The 26178-nt window shown below is 39.2% G+C and overlaps 1 protein-coding gene across 1 annotated transcript; it reads right to left on the reverse strand.

Annotated features, from left to right (window-relative positions):
- Positions 1-504: 504 nt before the first annotated feature.
- cilp2 (cartilage intermediate layer protein 2) lies at positions 505-22400 on the reverse strand. The gene is made up of 9 exons (XM_036141373.1): positions 22182-22400; positions 14184-14258; positions 11567-11836; positions 11235-11417; positions 9881-10036; positions 7977-8294; positions 7558-7666; positions 6802-6959; positions 505-3211 (listed from the first exon to the last, which is right to left on the reverse strand). The coding sequence occupies exons 1-9, from the start codon at positions 22243-22245 to the stop codon at positions 795-797; spliced, it is 3750 nt and encodes a 1249-aa protein (XP_035997266.1). The 5' UTR covers positions 22246-22400; the 3' UTR covers positions 505-794.
- Positions 22401-26178: the final 3778 nt, after the last annotated feature.

Raw genomic sequence — 26178 nt, forward strand, 5'->3', positions numbered from 1 at the left:
GTCTGACCTTAACAATCAAATATTTTCCTGGTGCACAGTTTGCTGTTAAAGAGATTCACGCTCATGTATGTGACAACTGTGGTCTTGCCCATTTTAAGTAAGTGGAGATGGACATTTGGCTGGATCCCTATTGGTAAAATGTTATTAAGTATGTCTAAAATTATCATTCTTACCCATGCAACGCAACATGGTTTTGATCTGATCTTCCATCAGTATAACAGTTTACCAATTTGTGGGAAACCTGCCGAGTGTCTGTCAGCTAAGACTTTGTATTGCTTTTCTAAAGATCTTGGAAGAAGGGTTTTCTCTGGCAACACCCAATTATGAAGTGTTTTGGTTTACCACAGCATTTTGGAGGTCTGGTTTTAAATCAAGTATTAAAAGATGTCTGAGAAATAAAGTCCCACATATAAGCCCTGTTCCAAAGTGTGTTATCAGTATTGCATATTCATTTATAACATTAGAACACAGGAATAAAATAAATACAAGGCACCGAGTAAGGAATAGTCAAGTGATATTTACCTTTTATAATTGAAACAAAGCAAAATTAATAAACCAAAACCTTCAAGTTACTGTAAGACAAATTATATACATGGATACTGCTAGATTCTGCTCAAAAGTCTTAGTTTTCTTTTTCACTTTTGTAATGAAAGAAGTCATACTTTTAATGAGACCATCTTTACTCTCTAGATTTAGGGCCTTCAAATTAGTCTCCATTCATGTCCAAGGAATAAAAAAAGACATATATCATTTCAATGTTACTGTCAGATTAAACGTAGATAACCTTGACACCTCTATTGGCGCTGCTGTGCTCGCATGGATGCTCTCCTTCTGTTTGCAGAACTAGCTCTCCGACTTTGGGTCCTTCCCCGCTGCTCTGCAGGAAAAGCCACAACCTGGGTTGATGATCTCTGCCCCTGTAGGCCTTCCATTTCCCTCATGTCTCTTGCCATCTGAGACAGTGTTTGACCCGGGTTGGTCTGCAGACGCTGGAAGAGGCTTTCCCTGTTTATTTTTCTCTCTGGACAACTAAAGGTCAGTGCCACACCAAAGTCTGACTTCATCTCTCTGGAAAAGCCATCTGAGGTGCCATCAAAGCAACGGCCAATAGCAATTTCTTTGGCAACTCTGGGGTTCTGGTCTGTGACTGTGTAGATGCCATAGTTGTGTCCTAATGGATCTACAGGGGCTAACATGGTGAATGCATGCGACTCATTGTTCTGAGCAACTGGGGGATGTTTAATGAGATACTCCTGTAGAAGTCCATTGATACCAATCTTCCGGCAGTTTCCTTGTGGAATCACTGATATAAGGGATCTGTCCACCTCTGCTTGATCAAATAACATGCCACTACATTTGAACTCAAGACATGCAGCTGAGGTGTTAGCTTCTCGCATGTCACGAGTACTGCGAATGTCTCTAATGCCATAAAGTTTGCCCCTCGTCTCTGGATGTGTTCCTCCTAGATTCCTTGACCGGACCATCACTTCTTTCTGGCCGTGAATCTTGACTTTGATGAAGCATGCTCTGAACTCCTGGGGGTTAGGCCACCAGGAGAGGTAGTCTCCTGTCCAGGTCGTCAAGTCATTCTCCTCAAAAGGAACAACGTTGTATTCATACTTGTCTTTTTCCACTCTGAAAAACCTGAAATGATTTGCATCAAAAGGAGCATTTTCACAAGATAACAAATTCTGGTACGGGTATATCGGCCCGTTGGTCTCATCGAGGTTGTTTTGGTTAGGCTTTGCCAAATTAATTCTGAATGCAGTTTTCTTCAGAGCTGGGTCCTCGTGATCAGAACGCTGGTAGTCTAATTTATCTAGATATGGTTGAGACACTCCAATGATGTTTGGATTCATCTTGGGGGAAGATGGAGCAGCCTCCAGCTCCTCCCCACCTAGCATTGCTGTCACATAAGCGGTGTAAGCATCCGGCCTCATAGCATCACAAAAAGCAGGCAGGCAGGCACCGTTGGGCCCAGTTAAGACACTGTCAAACCGACCCCATGCCCTGGGATTAGATGAATAACCAGGTTTGGGCTCCAAGTTTATCAAACTGATGACAACTCCCTCCAGTTGCTCAGTAGGAAGAAACTTATCGCTCATGTAGGCACGCACTTTAACATAACAGCGCCTGTTTTCGGGCACATCTAAATTGAAGAGCCTACGTTCTCTTATCTCCATGTTGCCTATTAGAAAGGTGCGCTCCTCGCGCTTACTTCGTCCATGACCACCAGCAGTAGTTGTGCTATAGGAGAAATCACTTTCCTCCTCCCAGACACCAGTGTCTGGGTTTAAAGACCAAAGCTTCATTTTGGGAATGTGCTCTTGCATTTTAACATGCTGCGTGTCAAGGAGCACTTGGACTGCTCCAGCTCCAAGAACCTCCTTACTTGTGTCATCTCTGAAGTCAACTGAAAACATGCCATAGGTCCTTAATGGGAGCATGTCACCCTCTTCATCCACAAAGTTGAGATCACCAGGGGTTGCTGCTGCCGTTGTAATGTTTCTCGGATCTATGAATGTGACACTGGCTTTCACTGTCCCCTCATAGACTTCTCCATTGTCTTTATGGAAGGAGTGGGGTGGAATGACCAGTTGCCCGATTGGATCTTCCCCTTTAATTTCCCCAAGGTCAATAAAATTGGTCTCACTTGAATTGATATCAACTGGTGTCTGCTTTCTCATGACCTTCACGTTATGATAGATGGAGCCACCTTTCTTGTCAAAAATGAACACCTTTGGAGTGTCAATAAATGTTTGAGTAGGGTCGACAAAATTTACAACCAATCTTTGTGTATCTGGAGCAATTTGCAATGTAAACCCCCCCTGATATCCGGTTGTGCCTACTCTATCTTTACCGATATAAATATGCCCAAAACGCAGAGGCTCATCATTGTCAGCTGCCACCACCCTGCCACGGACCAGAAGAGTGGGTTGCACGCACTTCTGACAACTGCACTGTATCACAGCTCGTATAGGGAGTTTATAGGTACCACAGTCAATGATTCGACTCTCCATTTCCTGAACACCACAGCAGAATCCAGCACCATCTCTGCAGCGCATGTCAAAGTCGAGGGATCCCGGGCATTTGTTGTGAGGGCATCGACCAGCATTGTAGTACTTGGAGTGAGTTCCAGGTTGAACGCAGTCCATTGGTAATCTGACGAGGTGCATTTCAGGTGAGGAGTTGCATGCTGGTGATTCTTTAGCTGTGAATAAGATGATGCATAGCATTAATAAGTGTTGTTTCTTTTATTTGTAGGTATACTGTTAAAGAACACTTCACAAAATATTGAAGTCTAGTCCTCACAAGTCAAGTGTTATATTCTTTTATAAATAAATGCTACAACTCCAGTTGTTTCAGTTTCATCTTTTTGTAGCCTCTGACACACTTCCGTTTAAAATTAGAGTTTATATTTAAATGGTAAAATAAAACCAATTGGTATGTTTTAGATGTCATATTTAATAATAACAGGAATCAGAAACATTGTTTCATTCACAGTAGGTATTTTAATCAGCAAATAAACTCACATAACCTATTTAAAAGTACACATATACACACAAAATTGCTACTTGCCATCGACATCTCTGAGTGTCTAACCCAGAAAGTGAAGCATCAGTGAGATTATAATTATCATGAGTAGAACATGTCTTTACAGACCACTTAACTCAGATGTGAAAACAAAGAATATTTTTTGAACTAGATACTTGAAACTTAATTATTGTGATTGATATCCTGGCTCTGCAGTCAAGCCTTCTCTTGACAGACATCCCTCAATTTCCAAATAAATTAATATTTGCAGCCAAATATGGAAGATTAATTGGAAAACATATAATTACTGCACTGCTGATGGCTTTAGCAAAACAACAGGGACTGAGCAGTAATTATACTGTATAAGTGCTGTGTTTCTGCTAATTTTCATCATATTACACTTTTCTAAACCGTAATCAGGGCTGGCTCAAAATTGTATGGGGCTGGAAGCAGAATTTGACTGGTGTTCCCTCCTCCTGTTAAAAACATCACCATCACTAACAGGGTTTCAACACAGATTTGGTGGAATCTGGGAGAGGGTGAAAAGGTAAACTGGCTGAGCTTTAAAGCAATTAAAGATTATTGATTATTTTTTGTATTTGTGAAGAGGAGATCAAAGTAGCTTTATATTCTAACTCTGGTATCATAATAATCAACGCATTTATTATTGTTTTTAATTTTAAAGTTAACTTTTCAATGCCTCTAAATCTTACATTTCTATTTTTAACCGTATAGAATATTAATGTATGTATGCTGAAGCCTTCAAATCAAATTTATTAGTATTCTTACCGTCAATAGACAAATATAAAACGTTTACATCTAATATTCAGGTATTTATTGGTGTGCCTCGATGGTTTTAGGGCCATATGCAGCAGCTCAATTCACTCATGCCTTAAGCCATCTCTGACTGTAGTTAACATAGTTTATGTATAGTATTTGTACTTCTTCTCTGAGGTGAAAGTGTTGTTCTTCTCACATTCTAGTCTCTTTTGGTAATGACTTTTGGACTGCAAGGATTGCTTGTGGCCTGAGGTAATTTGCTCAATTTGTTTGTTAGTCTTTGGTTTATTTAGCAAGCATCAGGGAGCATAAGCTCTGTGTGCAGTGTTGAGAAGAAGTATTTCCCCCCATTTAGTTTTCTACAGTTTGTTCTCTTCTTCTTTTTTGTCACACTTGACTGTTTCTTGACATGGAGCCAATTTCAAAAACAGGCAGTTAACCTGAGAAAATAAAAAGCAGTATTTCGATAATTATTAAATTTTTGGAAGGAAGAGGACATCCGAACCAACCTGACCCTATATAAGAAAATAAGTTAGCTTTCTTGCTAAATCATAAATCAAATGGGATTTACCGCATTCATTGATTAGGTTTCACTAATCCCATACAGCCCTAATTAGTGTCTGGTCTGTAGAATGAAGAATTCACTTAAACAGAACTGGTTTGACGACATGAAGTCAGGTAAAAATATAAGAAACAGCAACACATTGTGCTTCCATCTAAAGAAATTCAAGGACAAATGAGAAACAAATATACTGACATCTATCAGACTGAAACAAGTTGCAAAACAATTTCTTAGGATTTAGGAGTCTCTAAGAACCATTATCCACGAAAACATGGGGCAGTGGTGAATCTTCTCACATGTGGCCGGCCCACAAAAACTACTCTGAGAGCTCATTAACAACTCGTCCAGGAGAACAACAAAGATCACTGAACAGCATTACAGGCCTCGCCTGCCTCAGTTAAGGTCCGTATTCATGGTTCCACAATATGAAAAAGAATGGCCAAAAATGGCATCATTGGAAGCTCCAAGACAAAAACCATTTCTGATCATCATGTCACAATGATCAGTAAGTCCACCACTGACTGGATCTAAAAGAGCAAAATGAAGGTTCTGGATTGCCATAGTGAAAGTTCAGACTTACTGTGGCATGACATTAAACAGGCTGCTCTTACATGAAAATCTTCTAATGTGGCAATATATGAGCTAAAATGCAAGTCCTACTGCCAGTTATAACAAATGTTTAGTTGCAGTTATTTACTTGCTCCCTAAAAATGATTTAAGGGGCAATTTATTTTTTATATACAGTATTAGTAGAGTTTTCTTCCTTAATAAATTAAATCATAGTTTTAAAAGCACTTATTTCTATTTACTCAGGTTAATATTATCAGATATAAAAATGTGCTTGATATTCAGAAATATTTAAGTAAAAGGTAAATACAAGAACAATATGCAAGGGGAAAATACGTTTTCACCGCACTGTGGCTCTCCACCTCTAACGTGACAACACTGGGTTGTTTAACTGAGAAATATTCAGTGTTTTTAGGCACTGGATGTTGGAGAGAAACTGCAGTTTGGGGTTTAACGTACCCAGAGCCATCTCATACAATAAAGAATCCATCTTCAGATGACTGTATATCGATGTGAACATAATAACACCAAATCCCTCAGCACAGTTATATTGCCCTGATATTTTTATTTTCCCTTGCTGTTTCCACTCTGTGTATGAAGTGACTCCTGTGTTTCCTGGAGTTGTAGGACACTGTGGTTTTGTGTGATTCTCCTTAATGCACGGACATGGCTCATGGATGGCTTGATTTTAGTCTGGCATTCCTCTCAAAGGGTTCATTTAATTTTAGCAGCAGCTATTTTTTTTACAGTCAAATTATTTGTGGTTGTTTGGTTTCTGTCAGTGGTTTGACTTGAACCTGTGGAAATTTCAAGACATCGCTGCCAAATGCACTGGGATAGAAGCCATCCTGAGTTATAATCCGTAGGAGCAGCCTGCCATCATCTTGTTAAATTGTTTTCCTTTACGGCTGATAAAAATGAAATGCTATGTAAAAGAAATAGGCTTTTTGATGCAAAAAAACAAAAGAAAAAAACACTGTGTCAATGAATAACATTTTGTTGCTTTTGGGCAGACCTGTCCAGGGTGTACCCCGCCTCTCGCCCATTGACAGCTGGAGATAGGGTCCAGGGACAAGCGTGACAGAAAATGGATGGATGGATGGGGGATGCTTTTGGGCACAAATCTTGTATCTCCAATTTAATTTATTTTACTTTCTTGAGAAAATCAATTCTACTGAGCACCTTTCACATCAGTCTTTGGTTTCATTGATGAATATCCATTGAAAAGTATGAAAAACAGCAAGAATATATAATCGCATTTCCATTTTTCTATTTCCTGAAAAGTTACATTTTGGAGAAACAATGTTTTATGTCTGACAGCAATAATTTGCACCTTTTTTTCACATGAGGGCACGTACCAATCACAGTAAGGTGAGCTGGGGATGACTTGATGCTGCCTACAGGGTTGCTGGTTTTGCAGTAGTACTCCCCAGACTGCTCTAGCTTTAGGTCTCGCAGTACAAGGTCTTCTCCATACTTGTACACGTTCCTATCCAGCAGTGTCCCATTGTGATACCTGGTTCATTTTTTTATTGGAAAGGTAGACACACAAAGGACAAAGAATATGTCAAGTTAGTTTTAGTTTTCTTTTGGCAAAATATCCTGTTTTTGCACTTTCTGAAATTTCCTTTAGTCAGCATATTAACATTATAATGGATGTAAAGCCTACATGTTTTGTACATTTTGTAGTGACTCATGTTACAGGCTTGGCGGCTCTGTAACTTTTCTTTTTAATTAATTTCAATTTATATATTTATTTATTTCAAATTGTATTAATTCACAACACCTGTAATCTTAAAGTGCTTCACAAAAAAAAAAAGTTAATTCAAATCAATCAAATAGATTCAAACTATGTTACATATAAACCTAATTGTGATCAAACAACACTGTCAAGCTCAGTAAATACGTCTTAAAAATTATTTAAGATTTATTGAGTAATTACATTTAGAAAATGTATTAACATTCATATTATTTGCTTGTGTTTTTAGCTGTTAAACCTACAAAACCGAAACAACTTCAACCAATACATTTAATCTTTCTTGAAATAAGACAATGTTTAGTGTTAAAGGCCCACTGAGCTTTATTTATTGCATCAAGACACGTCTTCATCTTACCAGTAGTATTTGTCAGGAGCTGGTGATCCTGTAGCTGCACAGCACAACAGCACCCGTCCTCCCTCATAGCGCACTTTGTCCTCTGGGTGCTTCACGATGTAGGGCTTTTCTGTGAAAGGTATAAAAGCAGAAATCTTATAGACCTCTATATGATTCCTCTACTTTGTGAGGCAGAAGTTACAGAGCCCATAAACTCAGTCAGTTAGATAAGGACTTTATTTTCACATTGGTCTGTGCTTATAAAAACCTGTTAAGGGAGTTCTAGGTTTATTGGGTTTGCTCACAAACATATAGGTCCAGGCTTTTTTTGTCTAAAAGTATGTTTTGCACAGTAAAAATAATGTGCATCAGGAAACATTTGCTAATGTTCATCCAGCAATCCCTAATCAAATGTATCCACTCCATCTATTGGAACTCACCAGCTGATCTGAGGACAGCCCGTAGCCAGGAAATCCCTGTAGTGTTACTGGAAGTAGAGACGACAACCGGTACAAACTTCTCTTTATTGATGGTAATCAAAGTCGAGCTGGAGGAGCAGACTCCCGAGAGTGTGAACTGCCCTTTCTTGTCCGTCAGAGTGCGGATCACTTTGGGGTGGCTGCTCAGAGCCACACTGGCCCCTGCCACAGGGACTCCAGTCACAGTTTGGATGTCTCCGAACAGCACATGGCCCGCACACATACAAACGCTGCAGTCCTCACTGGGATGGCCTTCTGCGCACTTGAGCTGGCATTTGGCTGTTGAAATAAATCCATGAAGACATACATGACGTGTGAAAAAGATTTAAAACACTCGGAATGGAAAGCTTTGAAAAGTTCTGTTTGAAAAAATAACTAATACCAACATCTTCCATCATATTGTTTCTACATGTTAAAGTTATTTTTTTAAGAGGAGGTGGTTAGAGGAGGTGGTGTAACGCAGCAGTGTCCTTGCTGCAACTGCTGCTGCATAGTGCTGGTCAGCTGGCTTAAAGAATGCTCCTTGACTTTTCCCTCACTTACAAGAAAGACACATTTATTTTACTGGAAACATGTTCAATTACAAAAAACACAAACAGACAATGTGTGGAAGCTAAAGAGTCCTTTGCTGTCTTGTAATACAGTTTTATAACTACATTTGGAAAGGCTATGAGTAGAATCTCTGAAGTATGGGATAACAATGTGGTTACATAAGTACTTAACATAGCTAATTATGTATAATTATTCATTCTCAGTTTTTTCATTAAAATATAAATTAATGTAAAGTATTAAGTAAATTCTATAGATAACATTGTTATAAATTTAATAATGTCTATTATATTATTTAGCAAAAATAGGAATAACTGCATTTGTGTGTTGACTTTCTAGTTTGATTAAAAGCAATCAGATCATGTTACACATATTTGTTAGCACCGCAATGGTGACGGTCTAAGATAAATAATGTTCACGGCTACATCAAAATTCTTATTTTTACTATAAAACAACTTGCATCAGTGCATATTTTACAGGGTTAGGCGCACATCAGAAGGACAACTTCATTAGCAAACTAGTTTTGCAGCCGTTGCCCCAGCTTATTGTTTGGAGCTAGTGGCCAGATGTACATCTGGTCTGGTGATGGTTTGGCTTTAGGAAGGAGGATGTCAGAGATAAAATTACAAACTGTCCACTGTGTGGAAAAAATTATTACTGTGAAAAACCTCACCACAACGAACTAACCTAACTAACCGCCAGACTAAACAACTGTAGTTTAAATGTTTGGAGACAACCTACTTCCTGGACAAATATACAGGTGAAATCATTGTGCCTGATCTGAATGGAGGGCTGTCATGGCAGTCACTACAAGAAGTTCTCCTGCTTTTATTGACAACAGGAGCAATAAAGTTATCAGCGTACTCTGGTTTGACAACTGTTAATAGGTATGTTACTATCAGCCAGTCCACGGCTGCCTTTTGCTCCAATGTCTTGACCTCTGGCTGCACCAAACCCCTAAAAACATTTTATTTACTGTTGAAGGTTAGTGAATTCCCACTGATAACTTAAATAAACCAATAATATAATTTGTCAAATCATACATTAATTAGATAACTGTAATTAATGTTTTTTAACTACTGGATATAGTTGGACATTTTTAAAGATAATTTGTTGAACATTTAACATAATATCAATATCTATAAAATAGTTTTTGAAACAAAATGATAAAGTCAAAATATTGTGGGGAAAATTTTGAAATTTCTCTTATCACACAGTGCATGATATAATGAAACAGTAATGTTTTCACTCAATAAGATCACACCATGAGAATATCATACCAGTCAATGCATGAAGTATTGTAGATATGAGCTTACCTTGACATGGACTTTTTCCACACTTCTGGACCTCAGCAGGTCTTCCTGCACACTGCACCGTCTCTGAAGTCCTCACACAAGTTCGTCTCCTTGTCCTGCGACCTCCACCACACGTTACTGAACAACTCCCCCAGGGCCCCCAGGGGCTCCACTTGGCTAGTCAAGAACAGTGGGTTTGGAGGGATTTAGTTAATTTATTTACAATAAATATTTTCAGTATTTTTGCTAGTCAGTCAGTGGTGTTTGCTGATTGAAAACATTTATTAGGATATATGATTGTAGCTTGTTATAAAGTACTAATGCCAGGAGAGATCACTTGAGGCAAAAGTTGTAAATATTCCACACGGCATGTAAAAGCATTTTTGGATATCAGAATCCTTACACTGAAGGGTAAAGTGAACAATGATATGCTGCATTAAAGCCCTTCTAAGACTCAGGCCATGCTCCTCGAACGGGAAAGAAAGGTTACCCCCTTTGAGTTGGGGTCAGTCTCTGCCTTAACCAGTGGAGTTTAGGTTTCTTGGTGTCTTGTTCATAAGTGATGATTAGATAGGATGGGAGGTGGACAGGTGGATTGGGGCTACATCTGCAGTAATGTGGTTGCTACTCTGGTCTGTTGTCGTGAAGATAGAGCTGAGCCAAAAAGCAAAGCTCTTGATTAACCGGTCTATCTATGTTCCACACCTCTCCTATGGTCATGAGGTCTAGATCATGACTGAAAGAACAAGATCCTGGATACAAGCGGCTGAAATGGGCTTCCTCCGAAGGGTGGCCAGGCTCAGCCTTAGAGATGGGGTGAGGAGTTATCCAGGGTGGGAGCTAAGAATATGGCTGTAGCTTCTATGCATCAAAAGGAGCCAATTGAGGTGGGTGGGCATTTGATCAGGACGCCTCCTATGTGTCTCCCTTTGGGAAGGAGTCCCCCGGGAAAGACACAGAATTGGAGATACTGTATATCCCATCTGGCCTGGGAATGCCCTGGGGTCCCCCAGAATAAGCAGGAGGATGTTACTGGGGAGAAGAATGTCTGGGTTTCTCTCCTTGACCTGTTGCCCCCTTGAGCCGATCTCGGATAAGCGGAAGACAGTGGATGGATGGATGGATGGATGGATGGATGGATGGATGGATGGATGGATGGATGGATGGATGGATGGATGGATGGATGGATGCATGGATGGATGGATGCATGGATGGATGGATGGATGATGCATTAAATTTGTTGAGATTAAACTCGCCGTTAAATGGCACAATCTCATTTTAGACATTATTAAAAACCCAAACTACTGTTTGTGTCTCTTAATTGTTCAGTCATTTTAGTCAGGTCTAAGGACATTTTGCATCTCAGTTGACTGACCTGTGCATGGTGGAGTGGAGCACTCCCTCCTTTCTGCATGATGTCCTATACACGCTGGTACGAACAGAAGAGGCATGGGCTGAGCGCTCACACATTTTCTCTGCCGAACCTGGACTCCCACATCATTACAAACTGTGGTTGAGCAGGGACCCCACTCACTCCAGTCAGTCCAGTAGCTCTGCACTGCACACACAACAAGGATCTAATGATTTCAAATGACGCATCAATGTTTGTATTAAACAACAAGCAGTAATATAATCAAACAGTGCACAGTGACATAACGTGTTTATGTGGCAGTTTGTATAGCTCCAAGCTGCTCTCATCAAGACTACCTGGAGGACACTGAAAGCGAACATGATAGTTGGAACAGATTCGACCGTGCTGTTGTTCTTTGTTGATGCACCAGAAGCCCTTCTCCAAACTGGAGTGGACTATTTCACCGGTGTCTGCAGCTGCTACCCAGTCCGTAGTGCGGGCTTCCATAGCTGTAGGCCGGGCACAAACTCTCTCTCTGTAGTAGAAACGAATCGCTTCCAGGCGCTCGTAGTCCCCATTTCCACCAGGATGGTCGATGTTGAACCAAGATGTCCACTCCGTCACACCTGGGGGCAAACACAGAGGACTGATAGAAACCAATTGTTTCAAACGACAAAAGAATGAAGATGAAAATATCGTCAACATTTAAGAAACACGAAGAGACAGAAGTGTAGCACACAAACTAAGGACATTTGTGTTTTATCAGTTATTTATTAGTTGTAACAATGCCTCCTAGCAGCAAGTCTTACACTGCTGGAAGTTCTGTTTGTTTCTCATTAAAGACATTTGTAAGAAAAATGCATTGGTGGGTTGAGCAGGAAAGTTGTGTATGGAGCTTGGGCCATGAAAACCTTGCCAGATCCTCTCTGCCAATGCCAAACTAGTTGTTCCATCACTGGTATTCGTATTAGGTGTTGTTTATGGGATTGAATGACAGAAGTTTAAAGAAACAAGATATTGGGAATGTGACAAGTAATTCATGTATCCAACGGGGCGCTTACTTGATTATGATAGACCCATACACAACCACAACAGCCTGGTACCCTCTTCTTATACTGGCCACCCGCTTGATCCCCCACCACAGTGTGAAGGCATCCCATTCGTCAACCAGTACTTGTTCCAAGTCACCAAATGTCCTTGTGCAGGTCAATGTGGCACAAACAGTATGGCTAAGCCCCATAAATGATTTGTGGGGTTGAGGTCAGGACTGCATGCCATTTCATCCTCTCCACTGTCAATATCTGGAGGTACTCTCTGATTAACTCTGCTCTGTGGGGGCACCTAGTGACATCTTGGAGGATACTGTGTTGTCCCTAAGGTAGGATATATGGGATTGCCACTGTTTGTAGAATCTGATCTAGATATCTATTTTCATTCCTCCAATGATGACTAGCCTTGTTTTTCCAGTGAGCTAGATGCTATGCACCACCATCATACTACCTCCACTAAAAGTTGTTCCACATTGATAGGGAGAATTTGTCAAGTTTTGAATGGTCAGAGTCTACGTACTCAACACTGCTTTTCAACCCACAAAGGCAAGGCAAATTTATTTATATAGCACATTTCAGTCCAGAGACAATGCAAAGTGCTTTACATAATTAAAATATAGGAAAATAAAACTGAATAAAAGCAAGCAGGAGAAAAATGCAGAAACAAAATAGAACATGGGAGAAAAGAAATTAAAAGCAAACAAGTAAAAACAGTTGGACTACAAAGTGAACTAATGATGTTTCAGTAATACAGTTCACTGTTTAATTAGAACAGTTGAGGCAATCCTAAACAAATGTGGTTTTAATCTTGATTTAAAGGAACTCAGGCACTTTTACAGTTTTCTGGAAGTTTGTTCCAGATAAGTGGAGTATGGGAACTAAATGCTGCTTCTCCTTGTTTAGTTCTGGTTCTAGGCATTTTTCTTACAAATATGGCACATTTGAGGTAAAATATTCAAGATTTATTTCCAAAAAGCAATGTTACAGCAAAGAAAAAAATCAACCAAGCATGATTTTTCTTGCTTTGTGTGCATATTATGATTTATCTACTCTGTGGCATACAGTGCGAAGCCTAAATAACTGTTCCAAGAAAATGTAAGGATTAATTAAATATACAAAGGACTTCCTAATAAACATACTTCTGGATTCGCTAGAAAGTAATTCATGGCATATAAAAATTACTTTAAATAAAACAGAGCTGTTGAAAAAGAAGGACACAGCTTTTTATAAAATTAGGGATCTGTAGTCTTTAAATGTGACAGCACATGGAATTGATCAAAAGTAATATGAATGGTGAGAAAATGTCCTGTCTCTAAGAGCTTTGTGTTATTTCATGCAGGCATGAAGTGAGTTATTGTCACAAGCAGGTTGCTATCCAATTATCGTCAACTTCAATCAGTCCCACGCGGTGTGGAGTCCTACTAAAAAAACAGTTGCTCCTTTTTTTTTCTCCTACACTATGCTCACTGTAAGTTTGATGTTGCCAATAAGAAACGTACTTAGCAAAGTGTTTCTCAGATTTTAAACCTTTGGCTGCTTATTTCGCAGGAAATTAGCGTCATTAAAAATGTGCTGAACTGACTTTTGGCCTTTTCTGCTTGTAATGCAGTCTGCTTGTAATGCAGTCATGAATGTCAGGTGAAGCGTGTAAAGACCATTTGGATTTGCAACAGAGCTCTGAATAGTTCATTAATTTGATTTATGTAAACCTTTACATTAGTAAACATCTAATGTCTGACTGGCACAAATACAGTAGTAGCTCCTAGTAGCTGCACTTCTTAATAGTGATAACAAAACCATTACAAAATAGTGAAATCCAAACAATTATGTAACAATATTTTTACAGGAAACCATAAACAGGAGAATGCTAGAGATGTCTTTTTGTAAAACATAAATAAAGAAAATAAAGATCCTGGTGGAATACCTGTTGTCTGTGAGTCAACAAATGTATTGAAGATCCTTTTGCTCCTGTCTGATGGGTTCCTGGTCCTTAAAAATCCTGCACACAAAGGAAGAAAATGTGAATTAACCCTGAAATGTTAAGAACATTTTTGTTTATTATTATTATTATTATTATTATTATTATTATTATTATTATTATTATTATTATTATTATTATTATTATTATTATTATTATTATTATGTGCCTGGGGACATGTATGTACACACATAAGTGCAACCTGACTATGTCTGACCCTGTTAATGGTTGTTAATGTCCTCCAATATATGCATAATGCTTGACTCTGTCAATAACAATACAGATAGATTCGTAAGTGCAGCTTCTACTCCATTATCCCCCTGAAAAACCGAGTCTAGAACAACGTCCCTGTTTGGCTTCCACCGTACAGAAACACACAATAATTGAGGCATCTTTCCCTTAGGAATAACAAATGAAACTAATAAATAGGGCAAAGAGAAGGGGAAAATACGATTCTTACCAATTTCTTGTCTGTCATATTTTTTTTTACCAGTCATTTTAAGTCATCTGGAGCTTATTTTCTTTTTCATACTTAAGTTCAACTGATCATCAAGCGATGAAGGTTCAATGTTCTAATTGCAGTCTATGACTGAAGTCAGACTCCGCTGCTGTTGGATCCACTTTGACATTGATCATGCCAAGGTAAGGGAACCTTGACCAGACAAAGCATCTGCATTGCATAACTTCAGGTTATGTTATGGTAATATCAGATCATTGCTGGTGCATTTGTTTCTAATTTGCCATGCTCATCCCGCATAACTTTTTTGACAACCCAAAAAACTGTTTGGCAACCTGACTTTCCTTACTTATTGCTCCTTTAATATATTTGATTTTTATGTTGATATTTATCCACACATACTTTGAGCAAGCATTACATTCATTGCCATGCCTAGATTTTCCCATTGTGGGACAATAAAGGTATTTCTATTTCTATTTCTCACGTCTCAGTATGATGTTTAATTACGTCATCTTTCCATGCCTCACCGCTGTTGTGTTATAATAAAGGCAACGACATGAAACATGTTGTTTCTGGCTCTTCGATTTATTAAACATACAGTACTCTGTGCCTGTGACACCCCCCCCCTCCCATGCTTTGATGTGTAATGATTAGTTTTTCTCCGCCAAAATGTATTTAATGATGTACTGTAAATGACGTCAGTTGTTTGCTTGACATTTCTTTTCTGGATTATATTTTGGCCCTTAAAAAAAAAACTCAGTGTGCAGCAGAAATAGAAAGTTGCTTATGATGCCTTTCTGTGTGTGCGTGTGTGCATGTGTGCATGCGTGCGTGTGTAACAGGCGCAACCACTGCTGAGTTTATGACCAAGGGAGACCAGCACAGTGACCAGTATTGATCGCTGTCCCATCTGGTTTTACAGCTCGCTTCAGGTCTTTATTGTCATGCCAGCCCTTTTGGTTCTGCCATTAAACTTTTTATTTACATTTCTGGATAAATTGCATAATGTGCGCTTTTAGGTCGGCATGGACAGTCAGCTGACAATACTTGTTCTTTTTTTTTTCATTTGGCTTTTGAAAAAGCCATTGTAAACTTTCCATATGGCTCTGGTTCTCTAATATGGTGGGCCGACTTGAGAACCACAATCGAATGCCTTCAAACTGATGTGTTCAGCAGATGTGTCTTCTGCCTGCAGATTGAGTTCAGTGAGTGGAATCAAATAGTTTTCCCATCATTCTTCTTTTTCTGCAGTGATTGGTAAGTCATTATTACATTCCTACACACATCCTTTCTAATGATCAGCACTTTATAGTTGTCTTTGCACATTTGACAAGTGAATGCTGGGTGCATGATGCATTTTTTCCTTCTGAGATACTGTAGCTCCAAATACATACGGGCAACTTTTCAGTTAGCTCATTAGCTTTGAAACTGAGACCTGTGGCCATTAATGACCCTTTCAGCTCTAATGCACGCGTACTTGTTTCCAAGAAAGTCTAAAGCAGCATTTCTGCTCTTGTTACATAACAGGGCTACTCCCCCCTCACACCAACTCCAAGTTAATTTACAGCCAAGCTCTCGGCCCCTGATTATCGCTTCAAGATGTTTCACAGTGAAAACCAAACTCCAAACAAGTCTTTTGGTTTTACAAGGTGAATAATAGTGTTAGAAAAGTTAAAAGAGGAAACCCCGATTAGGTGCGGCAGAAAGGCATTTGTTGGAGTGCTGACCTCACTTATGGCAGGTATATGAACTGGCCCAGACACGGGGCCTGCTATGCTTTTGACTGACATATTAACACTTAATGAATTTTAAAGGTTCAGCGGTTTTTGAGAGCTACTGCTTCAGGTCGCTGGTATGTGAGTGAATTAACCTTATCAAGAAGCAAGAAACACATGTTTTTCAAGCCCAAGGGAGTACGATTAGAACTTCTTCTTCTTTTCTGCTTAGAAACTACACCCCGTAGTGCCTCACTAGTGCAGCATGTGTTGTTTGTTTCTTTTTTCATTCATGCTTCATGAAAACTTAACATTTATTTAGAAAGAGAAATCTTTTTAATGGCTCCTCTGTTTCCACCGTCCTTAAAACTGTGTTTCGTAGGAATGTTCGGAGAACAGTAAATACTTTTAGGGGATATGTGGTTTCCCTTTTTTTGTGGACTATATTGGTTTGGTGTAAAAGAAAGATAACCAAAGAACAACAGCATTGGTCATTTTAGAATGTTTTTTTTTATGTTCACTGAAAAGATCTCTGGGGTCCTATACATTCATAGCCAACCTTGCCATGACCCTCAAAAAATATCAACTGTGTAACAAGATACATTGCAGCATCACCAGTAGCGTAAACCCGGTTCAGTTTCCAATACTTACATAAGGCTGGCTGCCAAACACAAAACAATGTCAGTTGTAGCAGCTGAATTTCTTCCAATTGAGGATCCATCTTTAACCATGGAGCCTGTTGTGACAACTGTGTGTTGTTTTTAGCCTTGGATTTAACCAGCTACATCACAGCGGTTTAGATCTTGGCTGAGTAAAGGCAAATCTTCTATTATTAATCACCAGTGTCTTTGTGAATCTTTGCTTTCATTCATTTTGTTGAAATGGAGTTTTTAGTGTTTGCCAGATTATGTTTCAGAAAAAGCTCCCGAAAAAAGAAAATGAAAATCTTTATAAAATCATACCCACAATGGTTTCACTCATATTAGGGAGGTATGCCTGTGTCAGATGTAGACAAGGCCTAACCAGGCAGTCTGGATTCTGTTTATGAGATTTAAATCCTCACATGATAGAGAAGATAAAAGACAAAGCTACTCTTGAAGCTACCGGAGGAAAAGTAAAATCCTGCTTGGACAATCTGTTTGTTCAAGTCTTTTGTGTTTGAACTGAACGATATTTCTGTTTTAACCTGTGCATGCAATGGTCTACTACCCTATTATATGAAAGCTGTTTATGCACTTGCACAGAGTGAAGAGTACCGGCAGGGGCTCTAGTTCTCCCGTGTGGTAAAGGTTACGGTAATCTAAAAGTCACATTAAGTTAGAAAAGTAGTAGAGTAACACTTTAATTCTTTACTTTAAAACTACATAGCTGCTATAGTACATCCGCTTACATCTTGTCCACCACTCTGGAAGACGTACACAACGCATTGATATCCAGACATTCCTACCAGAGAAACAAAACCAAATTGAATTACCTTTCATACTGTCTCATGTAGACGACAAAATTATGTTTTATTAAAACGGGTTTTTCTGACAATTAGATTTTTGTGCCTATTACAGAAAAGGAGATTAGTTTAAACCTTATTACATTATCCCAGTAAATGTGTGGTTCTCTCACACCACAAAGTAGTTGTAGTTGTGTTTTTCCCCATATTTTCATACACGTGTTGCAGATGCTTGTTCAAAATTAACTGTAGGAACAATAAGGTTTTGGACATTGAATCCAGCTATTGGAATTGTTCAGGATGCATTCACTGACTTTCTGTCAGATGGCATATATATTCTACTGTATATGGGTAGTCATTTAAAGAAGTTGCTGATGACATAAAGCCACCTCAGGAAAAAGCAACAGACGTTATATGCTAGAAGAATAATGTTGCCAGGCTGCAGTTGGTGCTAAAATCGTTTTTTGTGGTTGGCTTCTGTTTGTATCCAGATGTCTGAGTGATGTTCGTATCGAAGCTTCCAGAGGTGTGACTCTGATTCACAGGTATCATGAATTGATGATACTGGATGAAGAATGAAACTAAAAGTGTTGATTGGCTATAGGTGCAGAGAGGTGTACCTAGAGGAAAATATTTAAGTAACCTATCAGAGAGCAGCATGAGGTCACATTGAAGACAGAAATTAAAAAAAACATATATACACTCATTTGCCAGTGCCTCTCACCATTTAAACCTATGTATGCCTACACAAAAATAGGCCAAAATGAAATGGGGATGTTGAAAAATCAAGTCAGACACATTTTATGATAGACAATATCTGATAATTATTTTTTATTCCATAGGTTACTGTGTCTATGGCCTAGAAGGGTGGGGGGGTGAAACCGTAACACCCCCTTTAATAACAAGCTGCCACTGTGTGAAGCTAACATGACACTGCTATCCATTTGCATATATATATATATATATATATATATATATATATATATATATATATATATATATATATATATATATATGTATATAAAACCAGGTCTGCTCAAAAGTTGTTTTCGAAGCCAGTTTTTGTATTTTGTTGGTTCGGTTATGCTCCTTGAAACTCTGTTTTGACCCTAAACATCTGCTGCCTTTTAAAATAAACAATCTCATCAGTTTTATATGCGTTCTTAGAGTTAGGGATTTAAGGAGCACCGCATTGTTGGGCTGATTTGAAACAGTTGGGAAGCGTTTAAAATGTCCGCTGTTTACACTGTTTAAGAGGTTCAGACTTGAACTTCTGTTCTTCTGCATAGATACAGAGCCAAAACGGTGAAATAGCTTAACTGGAGCAGCTGATTAGTCCCGCAGTAAATAGCTTTTTGACGTGTTTATATGGGAAAAGGAAATGGTAGAAAATAAAAAAAATATGATATGGTTTGGGATTGATGGGAATTTAATTATTTTTCTTTGATCCGCCGACATCCCTGTCTCAGTCATTTGAGCCATCTGGCCAGACAGCTTTGTGTTTGGAACAGACTGTGGTCAGCACCTGGAGACCTAGCCCCAGTGTCTGCCTGAAGTTATGCAAAGAGAAGAAAGGACTGGAAGATTCATGTGAAGGAGTGGTAGTTCCAGAGCACTCCTCTAATACAGTGGGCATTCAGCAGCAGCTGCCACCTTTAAATAGAAAAAATAGGTCATAAATCTTTGAGGTTTAGGGTGGATCGAGAGAGTGACAGAGAACAAAGCCAGGGTAGTGTTTGATGGAGCAAGAAGAAGGAATAAGTAGAGAAAGGTGAAGACCAGAATTTGATGGAGTGAGCAAAAGAAAGGAAAAAAGGTGGGGAAAGTATTTGTGAGAAATACCTGAAGCAGAGACAGATCAGAACCAAAAGGAGAGCAGATGAAGATGAATAGACAGATGGAGACATTCTGTGCAGTCATTACTGCAGCAGTGGATTAATGCACAGAACGGAGGCTGAAATGGTCGGCAAAAAGAAAAGACCGACAAAGCTGGCAACTCTGACTAAGTTGGAAAAATAGGACAATATAGTCATTCTACCGGTGCCCTTTCACCCTTCGCTTTTTTCCATTTGCTCATTTAGGCAAATACAAAGCCAGCAGGTAAAACAATGTGCCACTTGGTTTGTTATTTTTGCACCTTGTTTCCAAGGCAACCGGGTTTATACCTTTGGGGACTGCTTGCACGGCACTTGAGATTGAAATAAGTCCAAATCCACCACCTTCTCGCAAGATGTGGGATGTATTGCTAAAGGAGCATGGCATAAAACGTTAAAGTTTACTGCCCGTTTTAAGGTCAGAGTGTTCTGCTCAGTCAAGATCAATGTGAACAACCATTTATAAAGCTGCTTTCTCTGTCGGCTGATCTTGTGATTTACTCATCAGTATATGGCATAAGCCCTCTGCCAGACATTTACGACTCGGAGGCCTCAAAGTCCCACAAGATGTGGAGACTATTAAGGTCTATTCACACTCGATCGCTATCATGAACTGCCAGCTCCTTCACTTGAAAAAAAAAAAAAAAAAGAGGGTAATTGAAAGCAGATGTAAGGTGGACGGAGAGTGACACTCAGGAAGAGCAGTGAGTTTCCTGTGCATGAGGAGGTGAAATTTAGGTAGACATATATTCATGTGTATTTGGTATGTCTGTATTTAATAGATTCTTAAGCTGGACCACAAACTAGGATGCACTGAACAATTACTGGATGGGATTTTTAGTTGTATTCAAGCACAATATCAAAACACCACAATATATTCTGTCAAAACGTGGTCCGTCATACGTTGGTTAGTTACTGTCATCATGGGATTTGGCCTGGACAAGCAAGTTTAAACTATATTATTACACCTAGAAGTGAACGCAATATCTAACCCCATATTTATGTTTGAGGCTTTTATTTTGAAGTAAGAGAGGAAATGCTTGTTCTTTATCTGACTTGTTGTGCTGAGAGAGTCCGCTGATAAATTCATTGTTGAGCTGGCTGACAATATTTCATACCAAAACCACTGAATGAGCCTGCACCACTTTTAAATTGCTTGGGTTGCAGCATTTTGGGTCTTTAGTTGAAACAGAAATGATGAAAGAGACAGAGGGGGGTACATTTATGAGAACTGTGACGATTAATCATTAGCACCTTACAATAAGAAGAGGAAATCTGCTTTATAACTTCCTATTGGGTGTTTTTGGCGTTTTTTTATTACTCTTGACTGCATTTGATCAACCCGTGTTCAAATCTAAAATGTTTAGACGGATCAAAGCCGAACAGAATTATTCTACACTAAACACAGACTTTTCAAGTTGCAGATTAGGATTTTAAAAAAAAATGTTGCATGAAGAACAGTTGCGTTGCTTTTTGGCCTTAAAATATGATAACCATAAAAACCACAAAATATGGTTTCTAAATGGATTTCATCATTTGAAACATGGTTTACAATTTATGAAACCTGTGCTCCATTTGTAAAAACAAAGTACTTTTTGTTTTCCCACAAATATTGTTAAAATCACATCTCTTATTGTTCTTGTGAACCCAATACCAAGTATCATCCCGCTTGGGGAGCTGGATGTACCCCTGGTTGCATTTCATGCATGTGCGTAACGATAAAGTTTGGTGGACTTTTAGGATTGCTTTTCTTCATAAATGTCTTTTCAACATGCATGAGTGCACCCCTTATCCCACATGAACATGTGCTTTATGTTGAGCAAGTGAACTGGGCAGAGCGGAAATTACTGCTTTTTTATTTTGGGATCGTTTAAAGAAAGCACGACTCAACAGCTGTTCTGTTGCTCTAATTGTTTTTTTTTGGGGGGGGGAGGGGGGGATTTGGGGGGTGGTTATTTTGTTTTGTTTGTCTTTTACTGTCATCCACAGAACTAAACTGCAAGGAACGTTTTCATGATTCCCTCATTTATCCCCACATGTTGTTAATCATAATGCCATTAAAACTGGCTTGTGTCTTCACACGAGCAATTAAGTGCAAATGAGGAGAGCAATCAAAGTAATTACAGAGCCAAATACTGTCTTCTTGAAAGAATGTCAATTGCTTTCACAAATTTTTCAGCAGGTCTCCACAGCTATTACACATCTAAACCTACACTTTTCTTTAATTATACAGAGAAAAAAAGTCAGATAAGATCCTTTTAGACATACAGGAGTGCTGTTAACTCAGAAAACTGTACAGTTGCGTTCAGTTGCTCCACACTTGTGAGATGTTGTAAACTCGTTGTTGTTTGTCATCATCATAGCAGACACGACAAGGAGGTGAAAAATGCTTTAGCTCAACCCACAGTTTGGTTTTTAAATATAAAAATACCTAAATCATCAGTCTTCACTTACCTTGACCCAGAGCCACTGAGGCCAGAAAAGACAGCAGTAGCAGGAGTTTAGTTAATTCCAACATTGTGCAGATATCGACGGGTGATCACGGATTTGGCATGGATACAAGCTGGAGAATGAGCAAACAACTGGTTCTGCAGCACTTGTTCACAGCTGGGGGAAGGGGGCTTCAGATCCTCAGGTGTGGGTGATGCTGCTGGTCTTGCACAGTCTCGCCGTGTCTCCTCCTCATGTGGGTTGGAGACAGGAGCTTTTTAAAAGAAGGGGCATCAGGAGTGCACACCAATCCAGCCCCTCTCTCCTTACCATTGGTTAGTGAAATATAACATCTGGGTCCCCCATATCATTGTCCAAAAGGGAGGGGGGGGGGGGTTGAGAGGGCCTATTCGGGGTAGACACGGATAAGATGCACACAGCCAGTGTAAGTGGCTGAAGTTGTCAAAAACCAAGAGGTGGTTTTCTCTTTCTTTCAAATCCCTATCTCATATTTCTGACTCAGCAAGAGCTTAATTTAGGTATTTACTCTTTTATTGCTTGTGGGTCAAGCCTCCTTTGCAACAGTGTTGTTATATCTGTCCTGTAAACAGGTGTGCATGTGTTTGTTTCCTTCTTTTAAACTTCTATTCTGGTGTCTCTCTCCAACTCGTTAGAGACAGTGAAGCACTCTCTGTAAATTTAGATCTTTGAAAAAAAAAAAAAAGACTATTTTGTATATTTAAAATGATGTGATCTGGCACATTTTAAAATTGAAATTATGCAAAATGTTTTCTATACTTTTGCGCCCCGTTGTTAAATGTAATTTGTTTTCCGCAAGCATGTGAAGACTACCCTGTAGGTTTTTCTTAGTTATCACTTTGTCTCTCTGACTGCCCCCATCTCCGTACCCGCCCTTGGCCACTGCCAGATGCTGCTCCCCCCCCACCCCCCCTCGTCCCCCACACAACCCCTCCGGTTCAACTTCTGGTTCAGTTTTGTAACTTTTTAACAGTTGCTGATTGCACGGAGATGCACTGCCAGAGAGTGGAAGTGGCGTCATATGGCATGCCATTCAGGAAAAAAGTCCTGAGAGCACAGACGCGAGACGTGCTTATGAGGTGCAATTTACTTGGTGCTCATTTTCGGCATGTGTGTTTGCTCAGGAAAGCAATGGAAATTAAAAATACTAATTAAATTCAGCTCTTTTACAGATCCCACTTGGCTTGCCATTAAAACCAGGTTAAATAGCAACACCTGAAGGAATGCTTTCTCTGTCTTTACCTTTAGCAAAAGTTAAAGAAAACTATATAGTTGAAAGTAGATTATTCACAACGATATTAACCATCAAAGGCTTTAATGTCAAATGAATCCCAGACGGATGAAAAATGTAGCCAAAAAAGGCTCTCGTTTGTTTGTGGCTATTGTGTAGATTGTCTAAGGCCAAGGCTCTCAAACTGTGGTACAAATACCAATGTTTCACATAAGGGTGTATATATAGTCAAAATTCTTATTTTAATGATGAGGCAATAGGCATAATTGAGTAGTTCACTCACTTTGAGAAAACAGGAAACCTAATGGTATGCATGTGTACTTTAAAATGGTAAATGGGCTGAACCTATATAGTGTTTTTCCAGTCATACTGATCACTTAAAGCGTGTGTGTATGCATGTGTACTTAAGATATAAATAACACACTATTCAGTCAGTGAAAGTTAAGAGATTTTGCTGAGCTATGTCTACATGTCTACATTGGCGGGTTGCCTGTTCGATCCCCTGCCCGTATCATTTTAGTTGTTGCGTCCTTGGGCAAGACACTTCACCAGAATTCCCCGCTGGCGGTGGTCAGGGGTCCCAGTGGCACCAATGTATGGCAGCTTCGCTTCTGTCAGTCAAGCCCAGGGCAACTGTGGCTACTAACATAGCTCACCACCGTCAGGGTGTGAATGTGTGAAATACTGACTGTAGTGTAAAGCACTTTGGGGTCATCGGACTAGTTAAAGTTCTATACAAGTAATAACCATTTACCATTTAATAAATTACGTAAATAGTGTTGAGCAATAATGATAAAACAATGTTCGACCAAGAGATTTGAATCTTTTTTTGAAAGTGAATGGCACTTGGATATTTGCAGCTCTCCTTAGGATTAAACAGACCAAGTTCCCATTATGGCATTGTCATTCCCTTGAAAGAGCGTTTTCATTTCATCCCTTCAAAACAGCCCTTGATAGATTCATTCACCATTAATCCTTATAAAATATGTTCAATTCCAAAGGTTTGCCACTGAACCCAAATGATAACCAGAATGATAATTTTGTGCTTTATCAGGGATTATTCAATTTATCAATACATAGAATTTACATCTCTGAGTCAAGAGGTTTTGAGCCACTAATTATTCATACCCCTGGCAAATTAAGATTTCAGTTATATTTATTCAACCAAGAATGATGTTTCTGATTGAGAAGATGATTTGGAATGTAAAAATAGTTTCAGTTTTGAAAACAATGTATATGTTTACTTTTTACTGTTTTTCATTTTCCTCTTATTTTCATGAAAAAAATGTCATGTAAAATAATATGTATCTTTCTCAATAATCACTGTTAAAAAAAATGTTTGGCATTACAGCAGTCCCTTTCTTATAATTGCTGATCAAGCTTTTATGTGTTTCCACCGCTATTTTGAAGATTTATCCTGGCTGATGAGCTCCATGTCTTTGAGATTGGAATGCCTCCTTACCATCATCTTAATCTTTAGCTTCCAACACAGATTCTTTACGAAATTCAGTTTGGGTTACTGGGCCACTTCTAAACAAATATATGACAATTTACCAAGAAGAAAAAGGTTGGTGAAAGGATCACTTTAAACCTAAATCATATTTTGGGGGGTAACTGTATATATGCGAAAAAAACTACTTCATTCAACAAAACACCATGCCACAAAACATTCAGGTGTCAAAGTCCTTTAACAAGTGGCACTTCTCATGAATGGCACGCTAAATGATGTTACTGCCAACGCCCGGCCAATGAAAATGCAGGAAATCATCTAAATCCTGGGGCAGCAAAAAATTTGGCTCGTTACAGTTTTCCTATTCTCAGCAGCCATGAGGGGTTGGAAACTACCCTTTACTGTACCTGCAATGAAGCAAAAGAAAACTTCTTCAAGGCACAAGGAGGTAAGCTAATAACTGCGTGTGGTGTTCTCCACAATCATTTTCTGATCCCACCCTGGGCAGCCACCCTTATGGGTCATATCAAATACCATCATGCACAGTCTGTTACTAAATACTGAAAAACTGTTGCAGTATGACTGTTTAGATCTCTATCCATCAAGACTCCCATGTTTATTATTCACTCGTCCTGATGACGAACTGATACTGTAACGACAGACCCATTACTGCTTGAGAGGGGTTTGGACAGACATTAAAGACTTGGCCACTGATAGTTCAGACATATTTCCACCAGCATTTTCCGTTTGCTTCGGACAGTACAGGCTGAAAAAAATATAAACATTCCTTTCACTGACTGCCTACACCCACTCACACATGTGCACACTCACCAAGCATTAGTGCATTAGTATGCTGAAGAAGCTCCTAAGCTTTGTATAAATACACATTACCTCAGCCATAAACAGCACAGCAGCCCCAGTCTCACTTGCCCTCATCGAAAGCTGCAGCACTAACCTCCACACAGACATGCCTTCTTCTCCAGCTGATTATAGGCCGATCTCACCTGTTTACAGCTTCTATTAACAAACCAAATCCAGTTGGGAGCAAGTAAGTAATGTAACCATATGACCTCTTTCAAAGAAGTGCAACTTTAATTGTTGCAATATGTTTTTTTATATATATACGGTGACAGTGCCGGAGCCAAGCTTTTTTATTTTGGTGGGCACCAGGGGGGCAGGCTTTCCATCTTCAGTCCAAACTTTTATATATTCCAAGTCAATAGGCCTACTTGTGAAAACCTGTCCGAACGTATGCTGGTTCATGATAAATTCTCAAATTTTCATTCTTTTTTTTTAACCCT

The sequence above is a fragment of the Fundulus heteroclitus genome, chromosome 9 (genome assembly GCF_011125445.2).
Source record: "Fundulus heteroclitus isolate FHET01 chromosome 9, MU-UCD_Fhet_4.1, whole genome shotgun sequence".
Classification (NCBI taxonomy): domain Eukaryota; kingdom Metazoa; phylum Chordata; class Actinopteri; order Cyprinodontiformes; family Fundulidae; genus Fundulus; species Fundulus heteroclitus.

What these genes read in the sequence shown, in the direction of transcription:
- cilp2 (XM_036141373.1), bottom strand. Translation starts at nt 22,245, where the DNA reads ATGTTGGAATTAACTAAACTCCTGCTACTGCTGTCTTTTCTGGCCTCA. An exon ending in CTCAGTGGCTCTGGGTCAAG is followed by an intron (nt 14,259 to 22,181) that starts GTAAGTGAAGAC and finishes CTTTGTGTGCAG; the next exon opens with GATTTTTAAGGACCAGGAAC. An exon ending in TGTTGACTCACAGACAACAG is followed by an intron (nt 11,837 to 14,183) that starts GTATTCCACCAG and finishes GTTTGCCCCCAG; the next exon opens with GTGTGACGGAGTGGACATCT.